This window comes from Microchirus variegatus (genome assembly GCF_963457635.1).
Source record: "Microchirus variegatus genome assembly, chromosome: 20".
NCBI classification, from domain to species: Eukaryota; Metazoa; Chordata; class Actinopteri; order Pleuronectiformes; family Soleidae; genus Microchirus; species Microchirus variegatus.
In genome coordinates this window covers 1,058,477-1,077,665 of record NC_139821.1, presented here as the reverse complement: position 1 = coordinate 1,077,665, position 19,189 = coordinate 1,058,477, and the positions used below count along the sequence as shown (strand labels likewise).

General features: G+C 50.3%; 1 protein-coding gene across 8 annotated transcripts in view; it reads right to left on the bottom strand.

The window, feature by feature from the left end:
* ttn.1 (titin, tandem duplicate 1) overlaps positions 1–19,189 on the bottom strand; it is a 149,846-nt gene that overhangs the window by 6,452 nt on the left and 124,205 nt on the right. For all 8 annotated transcript variants that reach the window (XM_083906943.1, XM_083906948.1, XM_083906944.1 and 5 more), the window contains 31 exons: positions 18,891–19,187; positions 18,153–18,740; positions 17,686–17,988; positions 17,301–17,597; positions 16,921–17,208; positions 16,533–16,838; positions 16,137–16,439; positions 15,755–16,060; positions 13,909–15,672; positions 13,509–13,802; positions 12,998–13,282; positions 12,609–12,908; positions 10,452–12,518; positions 10,067–10,369; positions 9,669–9,974; positions 9,278–9,568; positions 8,889–9,188; positions 8,496–8,801; positions 8,095–8,397; positions 7,495–7,776; positions 6,812–7,405; positions 6,400–6,687; positions 6,011–6,310; positions 5,625–5,927; positions 5,232–5,534; positions 4,536–5,120; positions 4,156–4,458; positions 3,746–4,045; positions 2,105–2,680; positions 1,714–2,019; positions 87–692 (listed from right to left, as the gene is read on the bottom strand). In XM_083906943.1, coding sequence (XP_083763069.1) covers positions 87–692; positions 1,714–2,019; positions 2,105–2,680; positions 3,746–4,045; positions 4,156–4,458; positions 4,536–5,120; positions 5,232–5,534; positions 5,625–5,927; positions 6,011–6,310; positions 6,400–6,687; positions 6,812–7,405; positions 7,495–7,776; positions 8,095–8,397; positions 8,496–8,801; positions 8,889–9,188; positions 9,278–9,568; positions 9,669–9,974; positions 10,067–10,369; positions 10,452–12,518; positions 12,609–12,908; positions 12,998–13,282; positions 13,509–13,802; positions 13,909–15,672; positions 15,755–16,060; positions 16,137–16,439; positions 16,533–16,838; positions 16,921–17,208; positions 17,301–17,597; positions 17,686–17,988; positions 18,153–18,740; positions 18,891–19,187 — 13,953 coding nt within the window. The remainder of the gene's footprint in view (positions 1–86; positions 693–1,713; positions 2,020–2,104; positions 2,681–3,745; positions 4,046–4,155; positions 4,459–4,535; positions 5,121–5,231; positions 5,535–5,624; positions 5,928–6,010; positions 6,311–6,399; positions 6,688–6,811; positions 7,406–7,494; positions 7,777–8,094; positions 8,398–8,495; positions 8,802–8,888; positions 9,189–9,277; positions 9,569–9,668; positions 9,975–10,066; positions 10,370–10,451; positions 12,519–12,608; positions 12,909–12,997; positions 13,283–13,508; positions 13,803–13,908; positions 15,673–15,754; positions 16,061–16,136; positions 16,440–16,532; positions 16,839–16,920; positions 17,209–17,300; positions 17,598–17,685; positions 17,989–18,152; positions 18,741–18,890; positions 19,188–19,189) is intronic.

The window sequence follows — 19,189 nt, the reverse complement described above, 5'->3', positions numbered from 1 at the left end:
AAAGATGCAGAGCATTTTATTTAAAGATTGAAGGTACAATCATATGCTTATACTAAGTATTTTAGAAAGAAAGAAAGTGGGCTTACTTTCAACATCCAAAGAGACAGTGGCACAGATTGAACCTCCCTGGTTGGTGGCTCTGATCTGGTACACGGTGGAGTCTTCCTCGTCGGCCTCTGTAATGACCAGCTGGTGGTAACCTCCCTTGAACTCCTGGATCTTGATTTTCTTGCCATCGGAATGGATCTCCTTCCCTCGTCTGAACCATTTAATCACAGGCTTGGGTTGTCCTAGGATCTTGCAGACCAGAGTGGCGTTGCTCTTGTACTTGACGCTCATGTTCCTCAGCTCCTCCTTGAAGGCCGGAGCGCGGATCTCGACGGCGGTGGCCGGGACGAAGGGAGCAGTCTCCTCGCTGTAGTCGCTCTGTCCGCCGAGGTTCTCGCACTTCACGCGGAAAACGTACGGGACGCCCTCTGTCAGATGCTTGACGGAGAACACGGTCTGTTTGATCTCATCTGTGGTCACCAGAGTCCAGTCCGTCCATTCCTTCTTGTCCTTCTTGTGCTTCTTCTCGAGGAAGTAGCTCTTGATCTTGGAGCCGCCGTCACTGAGAGGAGGCTTCCACGAAACAACGCAGGAGTCCTTGGTGATTCCGGAAACAACAGGCGACAAAGGTGGTGATGGTTTGTCTGTGGACAGAAACATGTATTTATTAACCACTTTGAGTCCCTGCTCGAAAATGATATGACCAAACTAAATCTCTGCAGTTACAAGCTCTATGTGGATTATCTTGGTATCAAAATGAAGATAACACTTGTGAGATTCCACCAGAGGTGTACGTTTCACTGTAGATGTCACTGTGTCAGAGTAAATGTACATGGAACACAGCATAACTGAAGGATTGTTTTCTCTCTCGCCTAAAAAAATATTGCATTTTAAAGCAAATATCACCTTTAAAATATGCAATAGGAGCTTAAAAGCACATGGAGGTCATGTGACAACATGTGAACATGATCTGTGCAAAGTCTGATGCTGCTGAAGTGAAGCAGAGTGAAATTACAGAGGTTTTATTAAAGAGATGTCTAGGCGTTCTCTCTTGTTTGGCACAGTTTGGCACCATCTGTGCCATTTGAGATTTCTTAGGTACCAAATTATTAAAAAACCCATTTAATTTTATTTATATGTCACTACAGATCTAAAAAGAACTTAATTTGAAAAAAAAAGTATGATAACTTGCTGTAAATCGATGCTTCCTGTGCGGTGCGTAATAACAACTCTGTGACTCTGCAGCGTCTTCAGTTACGCAGCACCATAGCTCTGGCTTACCTTGGTCAATTAGAGTGATCGACAGCTCGTTTTAAACCTCTAAACCGGTAGAATCAGACCCCGGTCTCCAAATGCGTGAGAATTACTTCATTAGCGAGTCAAAAGGACATAAATGCATATGACGGTGCCGCTTTTCAATGTGTGCACTGTAACAGGTTTTTTCACCTCCTGCTGTTTGAGCCGTCGGTGTTTTAACTGTGTTTCGTGAACATAAAAATGGTTTATATGAGCTTTTAGCTGAGTTTCTGACCTTTCTGTGGGTATGCAGCATGTCTGTGTTTGTTAAAGTTAGATATGGTTTTATGGCGCTTTTGTGAAGAAGAGGTTAAAGTTCTACTCATGAAGCGCTTTTGAAAACGTTCGCTAACGACGAATGACACTCACCCAGCTGGCTCTTGATAAGAATAGGCGACGTGAGCTCCAATGGTTCACTGTTTCCATAGCGATTCTGGGCGTAAACACGGAAGTAGTACCCGGCGCTGTCGACGAGGTTAGGGACGCGACACGACGTGCCGTTGATGGACGACGACACCAGTTCCCACCGCGTGTCCTCCTTGTCCTCGCGCTTCTCAACAATGTAGTTGGTGATCATGCAGCCGCCGTCGTCTTTGGGAGCCTTCCAGCTGATGATGACCGAGTTCTTCAGGAGAGCGTCCAGAACTATCGGACCCTGAGGTATGTCAGGTTTGTCTGAAAACAAAGGAGTGAATGAATGAATCTGGTGCACACACACACTTAACCCTCACTGAAGGTGAAGGTGTTAACGTAAACATACCATAGATCTCCACGTTGAACGCAGTGTCAGCTCTGCCAAAGTGGTTGTGCAGCCTGATCCTGTATTTGCCTCCGTGGATCCTGCGCTGCACGTTCTTGACCACCAGGTGGGTGTACTGCTCGGTGGTCTCGATGCTGACGTCGTCCGTGTTCTCCAGGGTCTTCGCTTCGTGCAGCCACATGATCTTGGGCTCTGGGCGTCCGATGTAGACGGCGTGGATGCGCAGCGTGGTTCCCAGACCGGCGTAGTAGGTTTCCTTCAGCGGGTAGTCGCTGTGGAAGCACGGAGCTGCCTCCAGAACCAGGACACCCGTGGTTTCTGCTTCTCCCGCATCGTTGATGGCCTTGCAAGTGTACTCTCCCTCGTCTTCTTGCTGGTCGGTCATGATGGACAAGGAGTGGTTTCGCCCGTCTGAGCTCGTGGCATACTTGCTGGACTCCACGACCTCTTTGCCAGCGTGATACCACTTGATTTCAGGGACAGGTCTGCCGATGATCTGGCACTTCATGACCGCAGGCTGGCTAAGCTTGACAGTCACTTCATCCATTTCCTTCCTCAGGCTTGGTTTAGTTTCAGCTGTAAATACAAACCAGAGAGTAATGTGATTTATTTACTTATGTGAGGAGATGCTCAGTCATCTACAGTAGTTAGCTTTAGGCAACTGTGCGAAATACAGGTTAACACTCCAGACCCCCTGAAAGCCTCAAAGCTAAATTTGAGGGGGGTCTAAACTAGGGCTGGAGGATTAATTGAATTTTATTCATGATTTTGATTTTGGCTTCTCACGATCATAAAACCATTACAATCGAAGAAAAAACGATTAATGCGCCACACGTGTATGTAAATTCCTATGCTCGAAAAACACCTTGAATGCACCCGTGTTACGTGCAGCTGCAGCAAGCGTGTGTGGAAAAAAATATTTTTTAAATTTATATACATATATTACATATATTTTGGAAACTCGAGTTTCCAAAAAATTATGACGTTTTTTTTTTTTTCAAAAAAATATTTTTTCAATATTTTTTTGAGAAACTCGAAACTCAAGATAATTTTTTTTTTTTTTTTTTTTTTCTCATGTCAAAAGAGTTCCGTAATTTCTGGCTGTTCTTTTAAACGATATTTAAAGTTGAATTTTGGTGGTTCAATAAATACTCAAGTTTTGAAATCAATGAATATCGTGTCTATTAATCATGATTTCAATATCAGTAATATCAGTTTTACATATGATCTACATACATAATACAATTTGAATGCTTTCTTATCCTTTATAACCAGACAAAATGTAATTTATTTTATTTGTAATTTTGTATTTTTAATGTTTTAATGAATTGCTTTACAAATGGCGCTGTGGAAAAGGCCGACACAAGCCCACATCTGACAGGTAAGAAAGCCAATACTGCAGCGTGGCACCTGGGCTGGTGACACAGTATTGAGCAACAAATGGGAGATGGGACTCCCCCGATTATTAATGGGTATTTCGCACACTGGCTGTAGGCAACTGGACTAGCTTGGATTAAGTTCCAAGAGGCTTCGTCAGTTCGGACTTCCAGGTGTTAGGAGTTCCTCAGCAGTCGTGAAAAAGCCTCTCCAGTCCAGTCGCCTACAGCGAGGTTATCTGAAGTATGTTTTGGGTCTACCTACCACTCTGTTTGGTCTTGATGCAGGTGGTGGTCCTTCTGGGTCGGCTCATTCCCGTCTCATTCTCAGCGAACACTCTGAACTCGTACTCCGTGGCCTCGTTCAGCCCTGCCATGGTGAACTCCTTCTCTTTCAGCCTCTGCTTGTTGCACTTCTTCCAGGTGCTCTCAATGGACTTCCTGTATTCCACCCAGTAGCCAAGGACCTCCTTTCCACCATCGCACTCTGGAGGCTGCCAGCGTATTTTGATGTAGTTGTTTGTAACGGCCTCGGTGTCGATCTCGCCCGGTTGGCTTGGTTTGTCTGGAGGGGAAACAAATAACCAACTTTATTATGTGTAGAAAAGTCTCAGAGGCTACATTTGTCTCCTGGTTAAGAGGGAAACCATGAGGTCATCGGGACAAAGGACTCACCGAATGGATCCTTGCATGTGACCGTGTCAGACGCAGGACCAGCCTCGCTCTCGCCGACGTCATTGACGGCAACAATGCGGAACTGGTAGTCTGCGTCGGGAGTAAGTCCGTGCAGCGTGAACATGGTGGAGGTGATCTTGGTCTCGTGGCGGGACCAGGTCTCAGCAGAAACCACCTTGAACTCGACGAAGTATCCGGTGATGGCAGAGCCTCCGTCATCCTTCGGTCTCGACCAGGCCAGAGCCACAGAGCTCTTGGTGATGTCCATGATTTCTGGTGGGATGTTTGAAGGCTCAGGAGGACCTGGTTTAAGAAAAAATCTGATGTCAGGTCAAAGATGCTTTCACACTCAGGAAAACAGAAGAAGCTGAAACACTTACAGAGAGGCGTCTTGGGCACCAGTGGCTCCTCTGACTTCAGAGAGGCGCTGATACCGAAGGCATTCTCAGCGGTGACCTTGAAGTGGTACTCTGTTCCCTCCTTCAGACCTTTGACAGCCAGGTGAGTGTCAGTGACCCTGGAGTCAACCGTGTACCAGGCGTTTCTGGTCACTTCGCGTCTTTCCACGATGTAGCCCAGAAGCTCCGAGCCACCGTCATCGGTCGGCGTCTTCCAGGACACCTTGACAGAGTTGGCATGCACCTCCTCAAACACCATCGGTCCCGCCGGAGCACTTGGGCGCCCGATGACCTTCACCTTGATTTGAGCCTTCTTCTTGCCCACCCTGTTCTCCAGCAGGAGGTTGTATTCGCCAGAGTCGCTCCTCTCTGCTCCCTTGATCACCAGTTCACTGGTGTCCTCGGTGGAGGCGATCATGGCCGTCGTGGAGACGGCGCCGCCGTCCTTAGACCATTTGCAGACCGGGTGAGGTTTACCCTTGATGGGCAGAGAGAGTCTGACGACTCCACCCTGGCGAACCACGTACACGTCTTTGTACTTCAGCTCCAGCTCGAAATCAGGAGATTCTGGAGAAGATTGACAGTTGGAAAAAGTCAGTTTACAAATGAATGTGATCTTAACGCCTATGCCAATGTGTGTCTTAAGTCTAATGAAAGCAGCTGTGTCTGTGTCCTCACCAAGCATCTCGGTCACTTTGACGGTTCCTGGTACTTCAGCGGCCTCTCCAGAGCCGCCGGCGTTGCACGCCATCACGCGGAACTTGAACTCCTCTCCTTGCGGCATGTTGGTCAGCGTGTACTCGCAGATCAGAGACGGCGTCGTGTTGCACTTGATCCACGACATCGTGCCCGCCTTCTGCATCTCGATCAGGTAACCGTCCACCCTCGCGTCTCCCTCGTCGTCAGGTGGACTCCATGCCAGGGACACAGAGGACTTTGTGGTGTCGGTGATCCTTGGGTTCTGAGGACAACCAGGTGGATCTGAGGAATAAAAAAGAAGACGTATATCAGTGTTTCAGGCTGCTGGAAAATACAGGACTACTACTGTGAAGAGTTTTAACTCAATCCTACCGATGGGGTCTGCTGCCACTGCTGGTTTAGACAGCAGACTTGGTTTACTCATGCCTCTGGCATTGATGGCAGTGACTCTGTGTTCATATTCCAGACCCTCGATCAGCTCTGTAGACCTGTATCTGGTCATGGTGATGGGGTTCTTGTTAGCGCGTACCCATCTGTCAGACCGGACTTCTTTGCGCTCTATGACGTATCCAGAAACTTCCAGGCCGCCGTCCTCTTCTGGCGGGTTCCAGGCCACGGTCATGCCGTCGCGAGACACGTCGAAGACGGTGGGACGTCCGGGAGGTCCAGGTACATCTGTGGAAGAGGACAAACGTGTTACTCTTTACTCTTTAAACCCCTAACTCTAACCCTTACTTGATAATTGAGCAGTTTCTAACCATTCAAGCTCTTGCAGGTGACGATCTCTGACTGGAGGAACTCTCCAGTGCCGTAGCGATTCACAGCCGCGGCGCGGAAGACGTACTCGTCTCCTTCGATCAGCTTCTCAAACTTGAACGTCGCCCGACTGACGGCCTCAGAGACGGGCACCCAGCCTGGTCTGTGGGCGTCGCGCTGCTCCACCACGTAACCGCTGATGGGCGCTCCGCCATCTCTGGCGGGAGGATCCCAGCTGCAGGTGACCGTGGTCGCGTCGATCTCGTCGAATCTGACGGGTCCCGTTGGTTCATCGGGTTTAGCTGGAACGGGATAAATCGTTGCAGGTTGAGGAAAAAACACATGGTTCGGGTTTGAACTCTTCATAAGTGACTAATGTGTGGTTTCTTACACAGGATGACGGCCTTGATGACCTCGGTGATGACGCCGACCGCGTTCTTCACCTCCAGGACGTAGTCACCGCTGTCGTCGATGGTGGTGTCGGACATGGTGAGCTTGGAGAACTTGCCGGTGCTCTTGATCTTGACGCGCTCGGTAATCTTGATTCTGTTGTCGTTGAAGTACCAAGCGCAGACAGGAGGAGGCCGGCCGATGATGGGCAGGTCCAACTCCAGGGTCTTACCGGCGAGGACATTGACGACCTTCTGAGGAATAGCGGAGAAGTCCACCATGGGCATCACTGAAAATGAGGAAAAGAAGAGATTAAATGTAACGTTTGCAATGAAGGTCAACATTGTCTTTCACGCTGTTTAAAGATATCTGACGTCTCTTTCTCTTCTCATAATCAGTCGTATTGAGAGTACCTCTCTGTTCCTGAACAGTGATGGGTGTCAGAAGCTCTTTGGGTTCACTGGCTCCTCTGCTGTTGATGGCTTTGATCCTGAACAGGTATTGCTCGTGCTCGTTCAGCTTGTCGATGGTGTGCTCGAAGTCTGTGAGCTTCAGCGTGGCCACCTTCATCCACTTATCCGTGCCGAACTTGCAGGCCTCGATCATGTAGTTGGTCAGCCGGCTGCCTCCGTCGTGCTCGGGCTTCTCCCAGCCCAGCGTGACCGAGGTCTTTGTGACGTCGATCACCTCCAGCTTCTGAGGTGGCAGGGGAACCTCGCAAACCAGGACAGCATCGGGATGCTCGCAGGGTTCTCCGATTCCGTAGATGTTCTCAGGCATGACCCGGAAGTAGTAAAGCAGGCCCTCCATCAGGCCGTCGATCTTGTAGGACGTTTTGCTGCACTTGGAGGTGACGGTCTTGTAGGCTCTCATGGAAGCTTCGCGCCTCTCGATGATGAAGTTGTTGACAGGAGCACCGCCATCGACAGTTGGGGCTTCCCAAGAGATGGTGGCCGACTCTTTGGTCAGCTCCTTGATCTTAAGTGGTCCGGTCGGTCCCGGAGTGTCTGAAAATGAAAATTTCAGTTTCGTCATTAAAACTGTGACTCATTCAAAAAACATACAGTTACAGTTCATGTCATATTTTAAAACTCACCATAGACCTTGACCAGAATGTTGACTTCCTGTTTGCCGGCAGAGTTCTCTGCGATGAGCGTGTACTTGCCGGCGTCGTAGCGGTTAACTTTATCGATAATGAGCGTCGTGGATTTGTTGGTGACCTCGATGAAGCCTCTGTTGTGGAGGTCGACGCCGGGTTTGCTCCAGGTGATGTCTGGACTGGGACGACCACTGACGTTGACAAACAGGCGCAGTGAGCCGCCGGCCCGCAGACAGATGGTCTTCTTTAGGTCATCGTGGAGCTCAAAGTCGGGGATTTCTGTGTGGGGGAAATGCATTGGTTTATAATGTCAGGGATTAGGGACAATGATCACTGTGCGAAATACAGGGGGGTCAGGGGGGGTTAGGCCCCCTGATTAACACTCGTGACCCCCTGAAAGCCTCAAAGGCAAAATTTGAGGGGGGTCTAAACTAGGGCTGGACGATTAATTGAATTTTATTCATGATTTTGATTTTGGCTTCTCACGATCATAAAAACATTATAATGGAAGAAAATCGATTAATGCGCCTGTATGTAAATTTGATTTTGATTTGTTTGAGTTCCAGGGACAAACAGAAACATGACTCCATGACTCACCAATCCTCTCCACTGGCTGAGTCTCAGCGCACGGTTCGCTGAAGTCTCCGGTGCCGTTGACGTTGATGCCGGCCACTCTGAAGCAGTATTTCTTCCCGGCACAAAGTCCAGTCACGTTGTACTCCGGGTTGCGCAGGGTCTTCTCGTGAGCCTTCTTCCATTCCTCTGCTCCTTCCTCCAGCATCTCCAGGATGTATCCCATCACATCAGCTCCTCCGTCCTCCACTGGACGGGACCACGCCAGGCTGATGCTGTCGGCGTGGGTGTCTGTGATACGAGGGATAGAAGGAGGAGCCGGGGTGCCTGAGGTGGAGACACAAGAGCGAAGGTCAACACATCTGTGACGTTACACAGAAGATCGGCTTTAGTTAGCGTCACGTATTTGGACCAAAGGGACTCACTTGTGGGAACTCTGCAGACGACGTAGAGCGAAACCTCGCTGGGCTCGCTCTCTCCGGCCTTGTTGATGGCGGTCACTCTGAACTGGTAGATGTTGCCCTCGGTCATACCGCACACCTTCAGGAGGGTGTCCAGGTGACTTCCATCCCTGTTCACCTTCACCCAACGGGCACTTTTCCTTTCGCGGCGCTCCACCAGGTAGTGGATCAGCGGGCTGCCGCCGTCGCTCTCAGGCTTCAGCCACTCGATGGTGGCAAAGTCTTTTCCTGATGCCAGGATTTCTGGAGCTCCAGGAGGAGATGGCACAGCTAAGGAAAAGGGCAGGAATTCAGAGGTTTAGTTTAGTGTTTTTGTAACAAAGAACACGTTTTTCGTCGGTCTTTAACGTCACTTACTGAAAGTGTTTCTGGCGATCATGGCTTCTGACTGCAGAGGGACTCCAGAACCGTATTTGTTGACTCCGCGGACTCTGAACAGGTACTCTGTGTTCTTGAACAAGCAAGTGATGTTGCAGGTCGCCTCCTTGCACTCCGCCTGCATGATGACCCAGTTGAGCCTGTTGGTGTCGCGTCTTTCCACAATAAAGTGGGAAACCTCGTCACCACCGTCCTCCAGCGGAGGATTCCAGCTCAAGGTGCACGACTCCTCTGTGATTTTACTGATGCTAATGCTGCCTTCACACACTCCGGGAGTGTCTGAGAACAAAAAACACACACATGATCACATTACGTTGCTTTCAACGCTTCTCTAAACACACAACATTTCTGCTGAATAAAAATCTTACCCAGCACTTTGACGTTGACCTCGGCCGTCTTGGTTCCGCTCACGTTTCGGACAGTCAGGATGTACTTCCCGGTGTCATCTCTGTCACAGAACTTGATGATGGCCATGGCCCGTGTTGACGTGTACTGCAGATGGTACTTCTCACACATGTCCAGTTCCCTGTTGCCCTTGGACCAGGAAGCCTTGGGGTCCGGTCTGCCGCCTACAGCGGCGTCCAGGACCAGGTCTGAACCGGCCCTGACCTTCACGGTCTCAGACATGAGTTTGCTGTCGAGCTGAGCCTTCGGAGGCTCTGTTGAGTTGACACAAAGAACAGAGTATTCAAACACTGACGGCTGATAAATCTACATCAAAAGCAGCCGACTGTGATTGTGATTTTTTGAGGATCATACCAAAGTCAGTCTTGCACTGCACAGAGCCTGTGGACAGTGAGGGCGTACTGAAGACCTGGTTGGCGTTCTTGGCGATGACCCTGAACTCGTAGGGTTCTCCTTCTCCCAGAGCCGTCACCGTGTAGAACTGCTCCGTCACGTTGGTGTAGTTACACTTGAGCCAGCGGCCCTCGCCGGTCAGAGTGTACGGCTTACGCTCGATGATGTAGCCCATGATGGGACTGCCGCCGTCGTTGAGTGGAGACGACCATTTCAGGGAGACTGTGCTTCTTGTGACCTTGGTGACTTCAGGTTTACTTGGAGGATCTAAAAAAAAAGTAGATTAAAAACATTTGTTTCAAAGCACTGGATGAAACTAAGGAAACGTTAGAGCGTAAGTAAGGGAAGTCCAAACTCACCGACTGGGTTTTGAGCGACCGCACCCTTCGATGCCTCGCTGGCTTTGCTCAGTCCAACACTGTTCATGGCGTAAACCCTGAACTGGTACTCCAGGCCTTCCACCAGAGCCTCCACCTTGTGGTAACACTCAAAGCAGGGGATCTTATTCTCCCTCACCCACAGGATGTTGTTCCTCTCCTTCTTCTCGATCCAGTATCCCGTCACCTTGCTTCCGCCATCGTTGTAAGGCTCCTCCCACCTCAGGGTCATTGTGTTGGCTGTGATATTGAAGGTTGAAGGTCTGGTTGGTGGACCGGCAGGCGCTGTGAATAAAAAGAGAATAAATGTTTGAGTCACATTTGATTTATTTATTATTAAGAGAATAGAAGAGTTAGAAGTACTTACTGAACGGATGTTCTGCGACGATGGTCTCAGACTCTGTTGGTTTGCTGACCCCAAACCTGTTCTCTGCAGACACTCTGAACGTGTACTGCATGTACTTGGTCAGGTGGCTGACGTGAAGGGATGTGCGCTTCACACTGGAGTTGATCAGCTGCCAGGCGGTGGAGCCAGACTCGCGCTTCTCCACGATGTAGTTGGTGATATCAGTGCCGCCGTCGTCTTCGGGCGGTTCCCAGTTCACCACACAGGAGTCGGAGGTGATGGATGTGATTTCGATCGGTGCACTTGGAGGACTGGGTCTACCCGTGACATTGACTTCAATGGTGAATGTCTTGCTGCCTGTCACGTTCTCCAGAGTCAGGAAGTATTTACCACCATCTCCTCTCATGGCCTCCTTAACAGAGATGCTGGTTTTGGTCTTGGTAACTTTGATGCTGACTCTGTCAGAGTTCTTCAGCCTCATCTCCTCCAGCTTCCAGGTGACTTTAGGAGCAGGTCTACCACTGATAGGAACATCAATGGTAAACGTGCTGCCAGAGTTGCATGTGATCAGCTGGTTGGCGATCTCACTGAGGTCTGCGACAGGTTCGATGTGAGGCTCTTTGATCAGCACGGACGCCAGTGTTTCCCTGGGTTTGCTGAAGCCAGATTCGTTCTTAGCCTTCACGCGGAACTCGTATTCGTCGCCCTTGTTGAGCCTTTCAACCACATAGAAAAGGTTAATGGTGTTACCAGCCACGACCCACTTGTCTGTTCCCGTTTTCTTCGCCTCGATGATGTAGCCCTGGATACGGCTGCCACCGTCGTGTTCAGGTTTCACCCAGCCGAGGACCACAGAACTGTCTGTGGTATCCAGCACGTCCAATCTCTTTGGAGACGCCGGCTCTGCAGTGGCAATGACGGGTTCTGTCATTTCAAACGCCTCGCCAACACCGTGCTGGTTCTCGGCTGACACTCTAAAGAAGTATGGCACTCCCTCCAACAGGTCCTGGATGCTCAGGCTGTGCTTCGTGCAGTTACCACCAGACTGCTGCCAGGTGCGGCGGCTAGCCTCACGCCTTTCAACAATGTAGTGATGGATTCTAGCGCCTCCGTCGTTGAGAGGAGGCTCCCAGGCGAGTTTGACTGTGCCTCTGGACACCTCCTTGAACACAAAGTTCTGTGGAGGTCCAGGAGTGTCCATTACCTTCACAGTGAATGTTACGGCCTTGCTGCCGCTGGCGTTCTCGAGGTTAACGGTGTACTTTCCTGAATCGTTTCTCGAGCAGTTGTCGATGCTCAGAGACGTGTGGCCGTCTGTGGTCAGGATCTCAGACATGACGCCCAGCTCGCCTTCCTCTTTTACCCAGGTGGCAGTGGGAACGGGTTTTCCTCTGAAGTGGATGCCGAGGCACACCGAACCTCCCGCCTTGATGATGTGCGTCTGCTTGAAGGACGCGTCGATGTCCACGAGCGGCGGAGCCAGTCGGTCTACGGCCTGGGCCGGCTCTGGAGTCTCCTTGTTGTCGCCTCTACCCACGTGATTGACGGCTGCAACGCGGAATCTGTAATCGGCTCCCGTCTGAAGACCTGTTACCGTGTAGTTGGTTTCTGGAACCAGCTCCTTGTTCGCTCTTGTCCATTCCGTCTCGTCTCCCTTCACCATCTCAACGACGTAGCCCGTGACCTCCATGCCGCCGTCATCCGCAGGTCTGCTCCATTCCAGACTGATGGATGTGCTGGTGGAGTCGGACACGCAGACTACAGATGGAGCACATGGGATGTCCTTTGGCTCAGCAGCTTTGATCGGCAGAGAGATGTTGCTAAAGGCACCAACGCCGGCATCGTTGACGGCCATGACGCGGAACTCGTATTCCACGTCCTCCGTCAGGTTAAGAACCTTGTGAGCACAGTCGATGATGGGCTTCTTGGTGATCACCTTGTAGAAGCGAACGGTCTTCTTCTCTCTCTTCTCCACGATGTAGAACTGAATGGGGTCTCCGCCATCTGACGTTGGAGCGTCCCAAGAGAGGGTGATGCTTTCTCCGCTCACCTCAGTGGCTTCAGGAGTTCCTGGAGCATCAGGAGTAGCTGCAGAAGACACAGTAGTTGTTGAGTGATTTATCGAGTACTAAGTTCATTCTTTCATTCATTCAGTCATTTGTTGATTTCTCCACTTACTGTACTGCAGCTGTGCAATGATGGGGCTGGACTCCAAAGGTCTGCCCACTCCAAACTTGTTCACGGCAGACACTCTGAACTGGTACTCGTTGGACTTGATGAGCTTGGTCGCGATGAAAGCGGACAATTTACATTCGTCTGTTACCAAAGCCCAGGAGATCTTGGCGGTCTCTCGCTTTTCGATGATGTAATGCGTGATCTCCGAGCAGCCGTTGCGCTCCGGTGGTCTCCATGACAGAGTGCACCTGCCTTCTGAAATGTTTGTGAAGTTGATGGGTCCCACTGGTTCCCCAGGTGTGTCTGTGTGTCACACAAAGGTGTTTAACATGTTAGAACATTCACAGGTAACTCGTAATCGTTTCACACGAACATGGACAAACCCCCAGTACCTTGGACTTGAACAAGGATGTTCTCCTTCTTGGTTCCAGATCCGTTGGTGGCCTCCACAGTGAAGAGGCCACTGTGCGTGCGGTCAGCGTCCCTGACAAAGAGAGTGCTGGATCCAGCGACGTTGAGGATGTCCATCATCCGTTTGGTGACCAGGACGCCGTCTTTGTACCAGATGACTTTGGGAACTGGACGCCCAGTGATGGTGACCTTCAGCCGGATCTTGTCTCCTGCCTTGACCGTCAAACCCTCAAAGTACTCTGGGCCAAACTCGATGTTTGGACAAGCTGGGTGTTTAAAAAAAAGGAGAGGCATTAATTAATAAAGCTTTAACAATGTCATTTTCAAGACGCTGGAAGGGCGGAGTTTAAACCAAGCCCAGTGTTCCTGATTTGAATTTCCGTCTCATTTCACATAGCATGGTGTGCAAAGTAAAGGAGGCAGTAATGCAGCGTTATGGCGTTGTAAAAACACCAAAGAGGAAGAAGAAAAGCAGCGTTTATCACAACTCACCGTTCTCACTCCTCACAACAATCAAACCAGAGGAGTTGGAGGGCGGGCTGACCACACCGATGGCGTTTCTGGCGATGACTCTGAACTCGTAGCGTTCATTTGTTGCCAAACCAGTGACGGTGTAGAAGCAGTCGTGCACGTCGATCAGGTTGCCCTTGAACCAGCGACCTTGTCCTTGGCGTTTCTCTACGGTGTAGCCGGTGATCTTGCTGCCACCGTCACGTTTGGGTGCTTCCCACTTCAGTGTCACAGAGTCACTGGTGACATCGGTGTAGTCAGGCTGACCAGGAGGATCTGAAACAACAACAATTATTATTATCATTCAGTCATTACAGAGCCTCCTGATTTAGAACAATCTTATTTAAGATGAATATGAATTCATTTCTTTTATCGCACTCACCGACAGGACTGACAGCCATGGTGGCCTTGCTCTCGTCACCCATTCGGCTGAAGCCAGCGTCGTTCTGGGCGTAGACTCTGAAGGAGTACTCCAGACCTTCAATGAGCTCTTGAATCCTGAAATCGGTTTCCTTGATCAGCATGGTGTTTGCCTTTTGCCACATGACGCTGTTCTTCTCTTTCTTCTCCACGTGGTAGCCCTGGATGGGGGTTCCGCCATCATAGATGGGCTTCTCCCATTGGATGGTCATTCCGTCATTGGTGATGTTGTAAACAAAAGGTAAGCCTGGTGGACCTGGAGGCCTGAACTGGTGTTTGGCGATGACGATCTGTGAGACCAGAGCCTCGCTGACACCATATCTGTTCTCGGCGCAGACTCTGAACTGGTACTGGATTCCCTTGATCAGGTTAGCGACTCTAAACTGAGTGTCTTGTACACTTGAGCTAGCCATCTTCCAGATGTTCTGGGAAGTGTCGCGCTTCTCCACAGAGTAGCAGGTGATATCGCCGCCACCGTCGTCACTCGGCTCATCCCAGGAGATCATGATGCTCTCAGCTCTCACTTCGTCCAGGCGAACGGGTCCAACAGGCTTTGAGGGCGGTCCAAGAGTAATGACATAAATGTGGAACGACCTCCTGTTGACCTTGTTGTCCAGAGTCAAAGTGTATTTCCCCTCGTTCTCCTTTGTCACGTTCTTGATCATCAGCGTGGCTTTGCTTTCGGTGACCTTGAAGCGAATCAGGTCACTCTCCTTCAGAGGAAGATTGTCCTTCAGCCACAGAACGGCAGGTCTGGGTTTGCCTTTGTACGGCAGCTCGATGTGCACATTGTGACCGAGACGGACGCTGATTCTGCCATCTGGATACTCGGCGAGGCAAGCCTCAGGCGTGATGATGTAGTCGATGACTTTGATTGGTCCAGACTCTGCAAAATCGCCCTGTCCCTTCTCGTTCCTGGCGGCGACTCTGAAGAACATCTCTGAATGTTCTTTGAGTTTCTTGACCTCAAACTCGCACTGTCTGCTGGTTCCTCCCAGTGACCACTCCTCGCCCTTCAGCTTCTTCTCAATGACGTAGTCAGAAATGATGCTTCCACCGTCATAGTCAGGCTTCAGCCACTGCAGGGTGACAGACGTCTTGGACGAGTCCTTCATGGACACCTCCTTGACTGGTCCTGGGTTCTCGGTGGCTTTCACAGGATCCACCGTGTCACAAGGATCGCCGACGCCGTTCTCATTCTCTGCTCGCACACGGAAGAAGTAGGAAGCCTTCTCGGAGAGGTCTTCAATGGTGTACGTGGTCTCTGCGCATTTGCTCATCACTGCAGAGAAGGATCTCTTGGAGGAATCCCTCTTCTCCACGATGTAGTTGGTGATCTCAGCACCGCCATCCAGGAGAGGAGGCTCCCAACACAGAGTCACCTTACCACGCGTCACTTCTTTCAGGACCAGGTTTCTGCACGGAGCTGGACTATCCTGGACCTTCACAGACAGGGTCAGGGTCTTTGGCTCTCCTACACCATTCTGTATCTTGACGGTGTACTTTCCGGTGTCCAGTCTGGTCACCTCGCGCATCACAAGAACAGTGCTCGTGTCCGAGTGGTGGAACTCGTACTTGTGGTTGCGATCGATGCATTCATCTCCTTTACTCCAGGAAGCAGTGGGAGCAGGTCTGCCCTTCAGGGGAACGCTGAGCTCCACGTCCTTTCCAGCCTTCACAATGTAGTGAGTCCTCATGGCCACGTCTGAGTCAATCTGGGCCTCCTCTGTGGAAACAAATATTCAGGGTCATACAAAAACCAGAGCAGTTCATAACATAGTTAGTTTTAGCATTGCTGATAAATGTACCCAGGATGTCTTTAGCCTGCACGGGCTCAGTCATCTCCAGAGGATCTCCACGTCCAGCACAGTTCACAGCAGAAACCCTGAAGAAGTAGTTGACGTCTGGTTTGAGGTCATGAACCGTGTACTCTGTCGTCTTCACCTCTCCCTTCGAGGTAATCATGGCCCATTCGGTCTCTCCCTCCACGAGTTTCTCCACCATGTAGCTGGTGACCTCACTGCCTCCATCCCATTCTGGCTTGGACCAGCCCAGGGTGATGGAGGTCTTGGTGGAGTCCACCACCTTCAGCTTGCGCGGCTCATACGGTGGATCTGTAAATGAAATGTTGTTTGTCAGACACAGCTGTTCACGTGTCTTTGTTGCTGTTGCCGTGGTTCAAAGACTCACCAACTGGATCAGCAGCTTTGTAGAAGTCAGAAACATCAGAGAACGGACCCTCTCCGGCCTTGTTGATGGCACACACGCGGTACTGGTACTCATTTCCTTCAGTCAGGTGGTACGTGGTCTGTTTCACGTCAGTGATGGGGTCTTTGTAAACTCTGACCCATCGCAGGCTCTTTTTGTCGCGTCTCTCGAGGTAGTAGCCGGTCACGGTGCTGCCTCCATCTACACCTGGTTTGTCCCATTCCACCACCATGGTGGTCTTGGTGATGATGTTGACCTCTGGAGTACGGGGCTGACCAGGAGTTACTGGAAAAAGACCAGAGCAGAAAGACGTTAGCGAATCAGATGTTTCAAACATCTTTGAAAGACTTTTAAAAACTCTTTACAGCGTGGACGTACCAAAGGCGTTCTTGGCGATGACGGGCTCTGACTCCAGTGCTTCTCCCACTCCAAACTTATTAACAGCCATGACACGGAAAACGTATTCATTTCCACGTCCTAGCTTTCCAACAGCGGCGTGAGTTTGCTCGTGTTTGTCTGAAACCGTGGACCAGACGACTCGGCTGGTTTCCCTTCGCTCAACGATGTAGTGGGTCACCTTAGAACCTCCCTGGTCAGACTCGGGCACAGGCTCCCAGCTGAAGATAATTCTGTCTGCTGTGACGGAGTTGAAGTTGATTTGGCCGGTGGGGGGTCCAGGTTTGTCTAAGAGGAGGTCACAGTATTAATATAAAGACTTCAATGCATTCAAATATATCTGACAAAGAATCAAGAACTTCCAAAATACCCAGGATTTCAATCCTGATGGTTGCAGACGCCGATCCAAGAACGTTCTTGATCTTGACCTCGTACGAGCCTGTGTCACGGCGAGTCGCATCCTTAATCAGCACAGCTGAGGCATCTGTTGTGCTTTCCACCGACAGAGTGGAGGTCTGCACCAGCTCTCTTCCGTCCTTCAGCCACTCGATGGCCGGCAGAGGCTTGGCGATGATTCCGACGCCGAGCTTTACCGACGCTCCAGCTTTGTACTGAACCACATCCAGATACTCTGGAGGGAGGTCAATGGCCGGAGCTCCTGTGGTCGTGGACGGACGGATAAATACATTAATCTTTCATTAAGGACAACAAAAACAAACAGTTAAACAATCAACGGAAATCAAGACTCACCACATGCATCCACACATGTGACCGGGCCAGCGATCAGAGATGGATTGCTCACAGACCCAATCGTGTTCTTGGCGTACACTCGGAATTCATAAGTTTCATCCTGGCTCAGTCCGGAAACAGTGAAGCCCAAATCGATGATGTTGCTGAAGTTGGCCTTCACCCATCGTCCACTGGGAGCTTCTCTTCTCTCCACGCTGTAGCCAGTGATCTTGCTGCCGCCATCATATGGAGGCCTCTGCCAGGCCAGGCTCACAGAGTTCTTGGTGACTTCTGTGATGCGTACGCTTGCTGGAGGCTCTGTGCATTTTAAATGAGACACCGTGTTATTTGTGTGGTGACCACGTCTTCATCGCTTAGAGACACGGAGACAAATGAAAACACTCACCACAGGCGTCAATAGCCAGCACCTCTTCAGACGTCTTGCTCAGTTTTCCAATACCAGCAGCGTTTTCAGCTGCCACTTTGAATTCGTAGATGAGTCCAGGGCAGATCTTTGTTATACGCCACTGGTTTCCTGAGATCGCCGTCTTATTGATCTTCTGCCAGAGGATGCTGGTCCTTTCCTTCATCTGGAGATGGTACCCGATGACCGAGTTTCCACCATCGTTCACTGGCTCGTTCCAGCAGATGGTTAAACTCTCTCTGGACACAAAGCCGACCCATGGTGTGGATGGAGGTCCGGGGGCAGCTGTGATTGACAGAATAATTTAAGTGTCAACAATTGGACAAAAACGTAAGGTAAAGAGACTAAATCAGATTATATATCTATATGTATATAACATTTTGTATCATTGAGCACAGTTAAAGACCTGAATGCGTGAAGCTACACAGTACTGTTGTAATCACACTCACTGTATGGAAGCTTGATCATGACAGATTTGCTGTCCAGTTGGTCGCTGACACCGTTACGATTGACAGCTTTGATTCTGAACTGATACTCCTCCCCCTTCGTCAGCTTGGTCACTTTGATGGAGGTTCTCGCGATGTTGGTGGACACCTCCTCCCAGGCGGGAGTGCTGGTCTCGCGCTTGAGAACGACGTAGTTGGTAACAGGACTGCCACCATCGTACTCTGGAGGAGCCCATTTCAGACAGACCGTGGTCTCTCCGATATCTCCAACCTCAACTGGACCCACAGCGGGCCCGGGCCTGTCCAACACGACGAAGATAATGAAGATCTTCGTGGTGCCTCCTGCATTTGAGGCGGTGACTTCATATTTGCCAGCATCACTTGCAATGCTTTCGTTCAGAGTGATGATTAAGCTGTCTGGTGTCACTTCCGTCAGCAGCCTGGTGGATCCTTTGACGACCACGTTGTTCTTGGACAGAACCACCTTAGGTGTGGGCCTGCCAGTGAGGGGGATCTCAAAGGTCAGGTTAGATCCTGCTTTAACGTAAACTGTGTTCTTGGGGTAGTTCTTCAGGTCAAACTCTGGAGCCTCTGTTGAAAAAATGAGACCAGACGGTAATCAGTAACCTCATTTCCATGTATTATTTTATACATGGATTTCAGCAACTGTGTGGAAGATAACCTAGCTCCCACACAGCTGTGATGTTACATTTAAATCTTTGATGTAACAGGATGGAATACCTTTTATTTCCTTGACAATAACTGGTACGATCATCTCCTTGGCTTCACTGAGTCCAGCGTGGTTCTCAGCACGTACTCTGAAGAAGTACTCCGCTCCCTCCCTGAGACTTTTGATGGTGTGACTCATGGTCTTCACGGTGGCGCACTTCACCCACTTGGTCTGTCCCTTCTCCAGAGCATCAATAACATAACCTCTAACTCTGCTGCCACCGTCATATTCCGGTCGTGTCCAAGCGATGGTGATGCTGTCCTTGGTGACATTAGCAACTCCAAGTTTCATGGGTGGACTTGGTACCTCT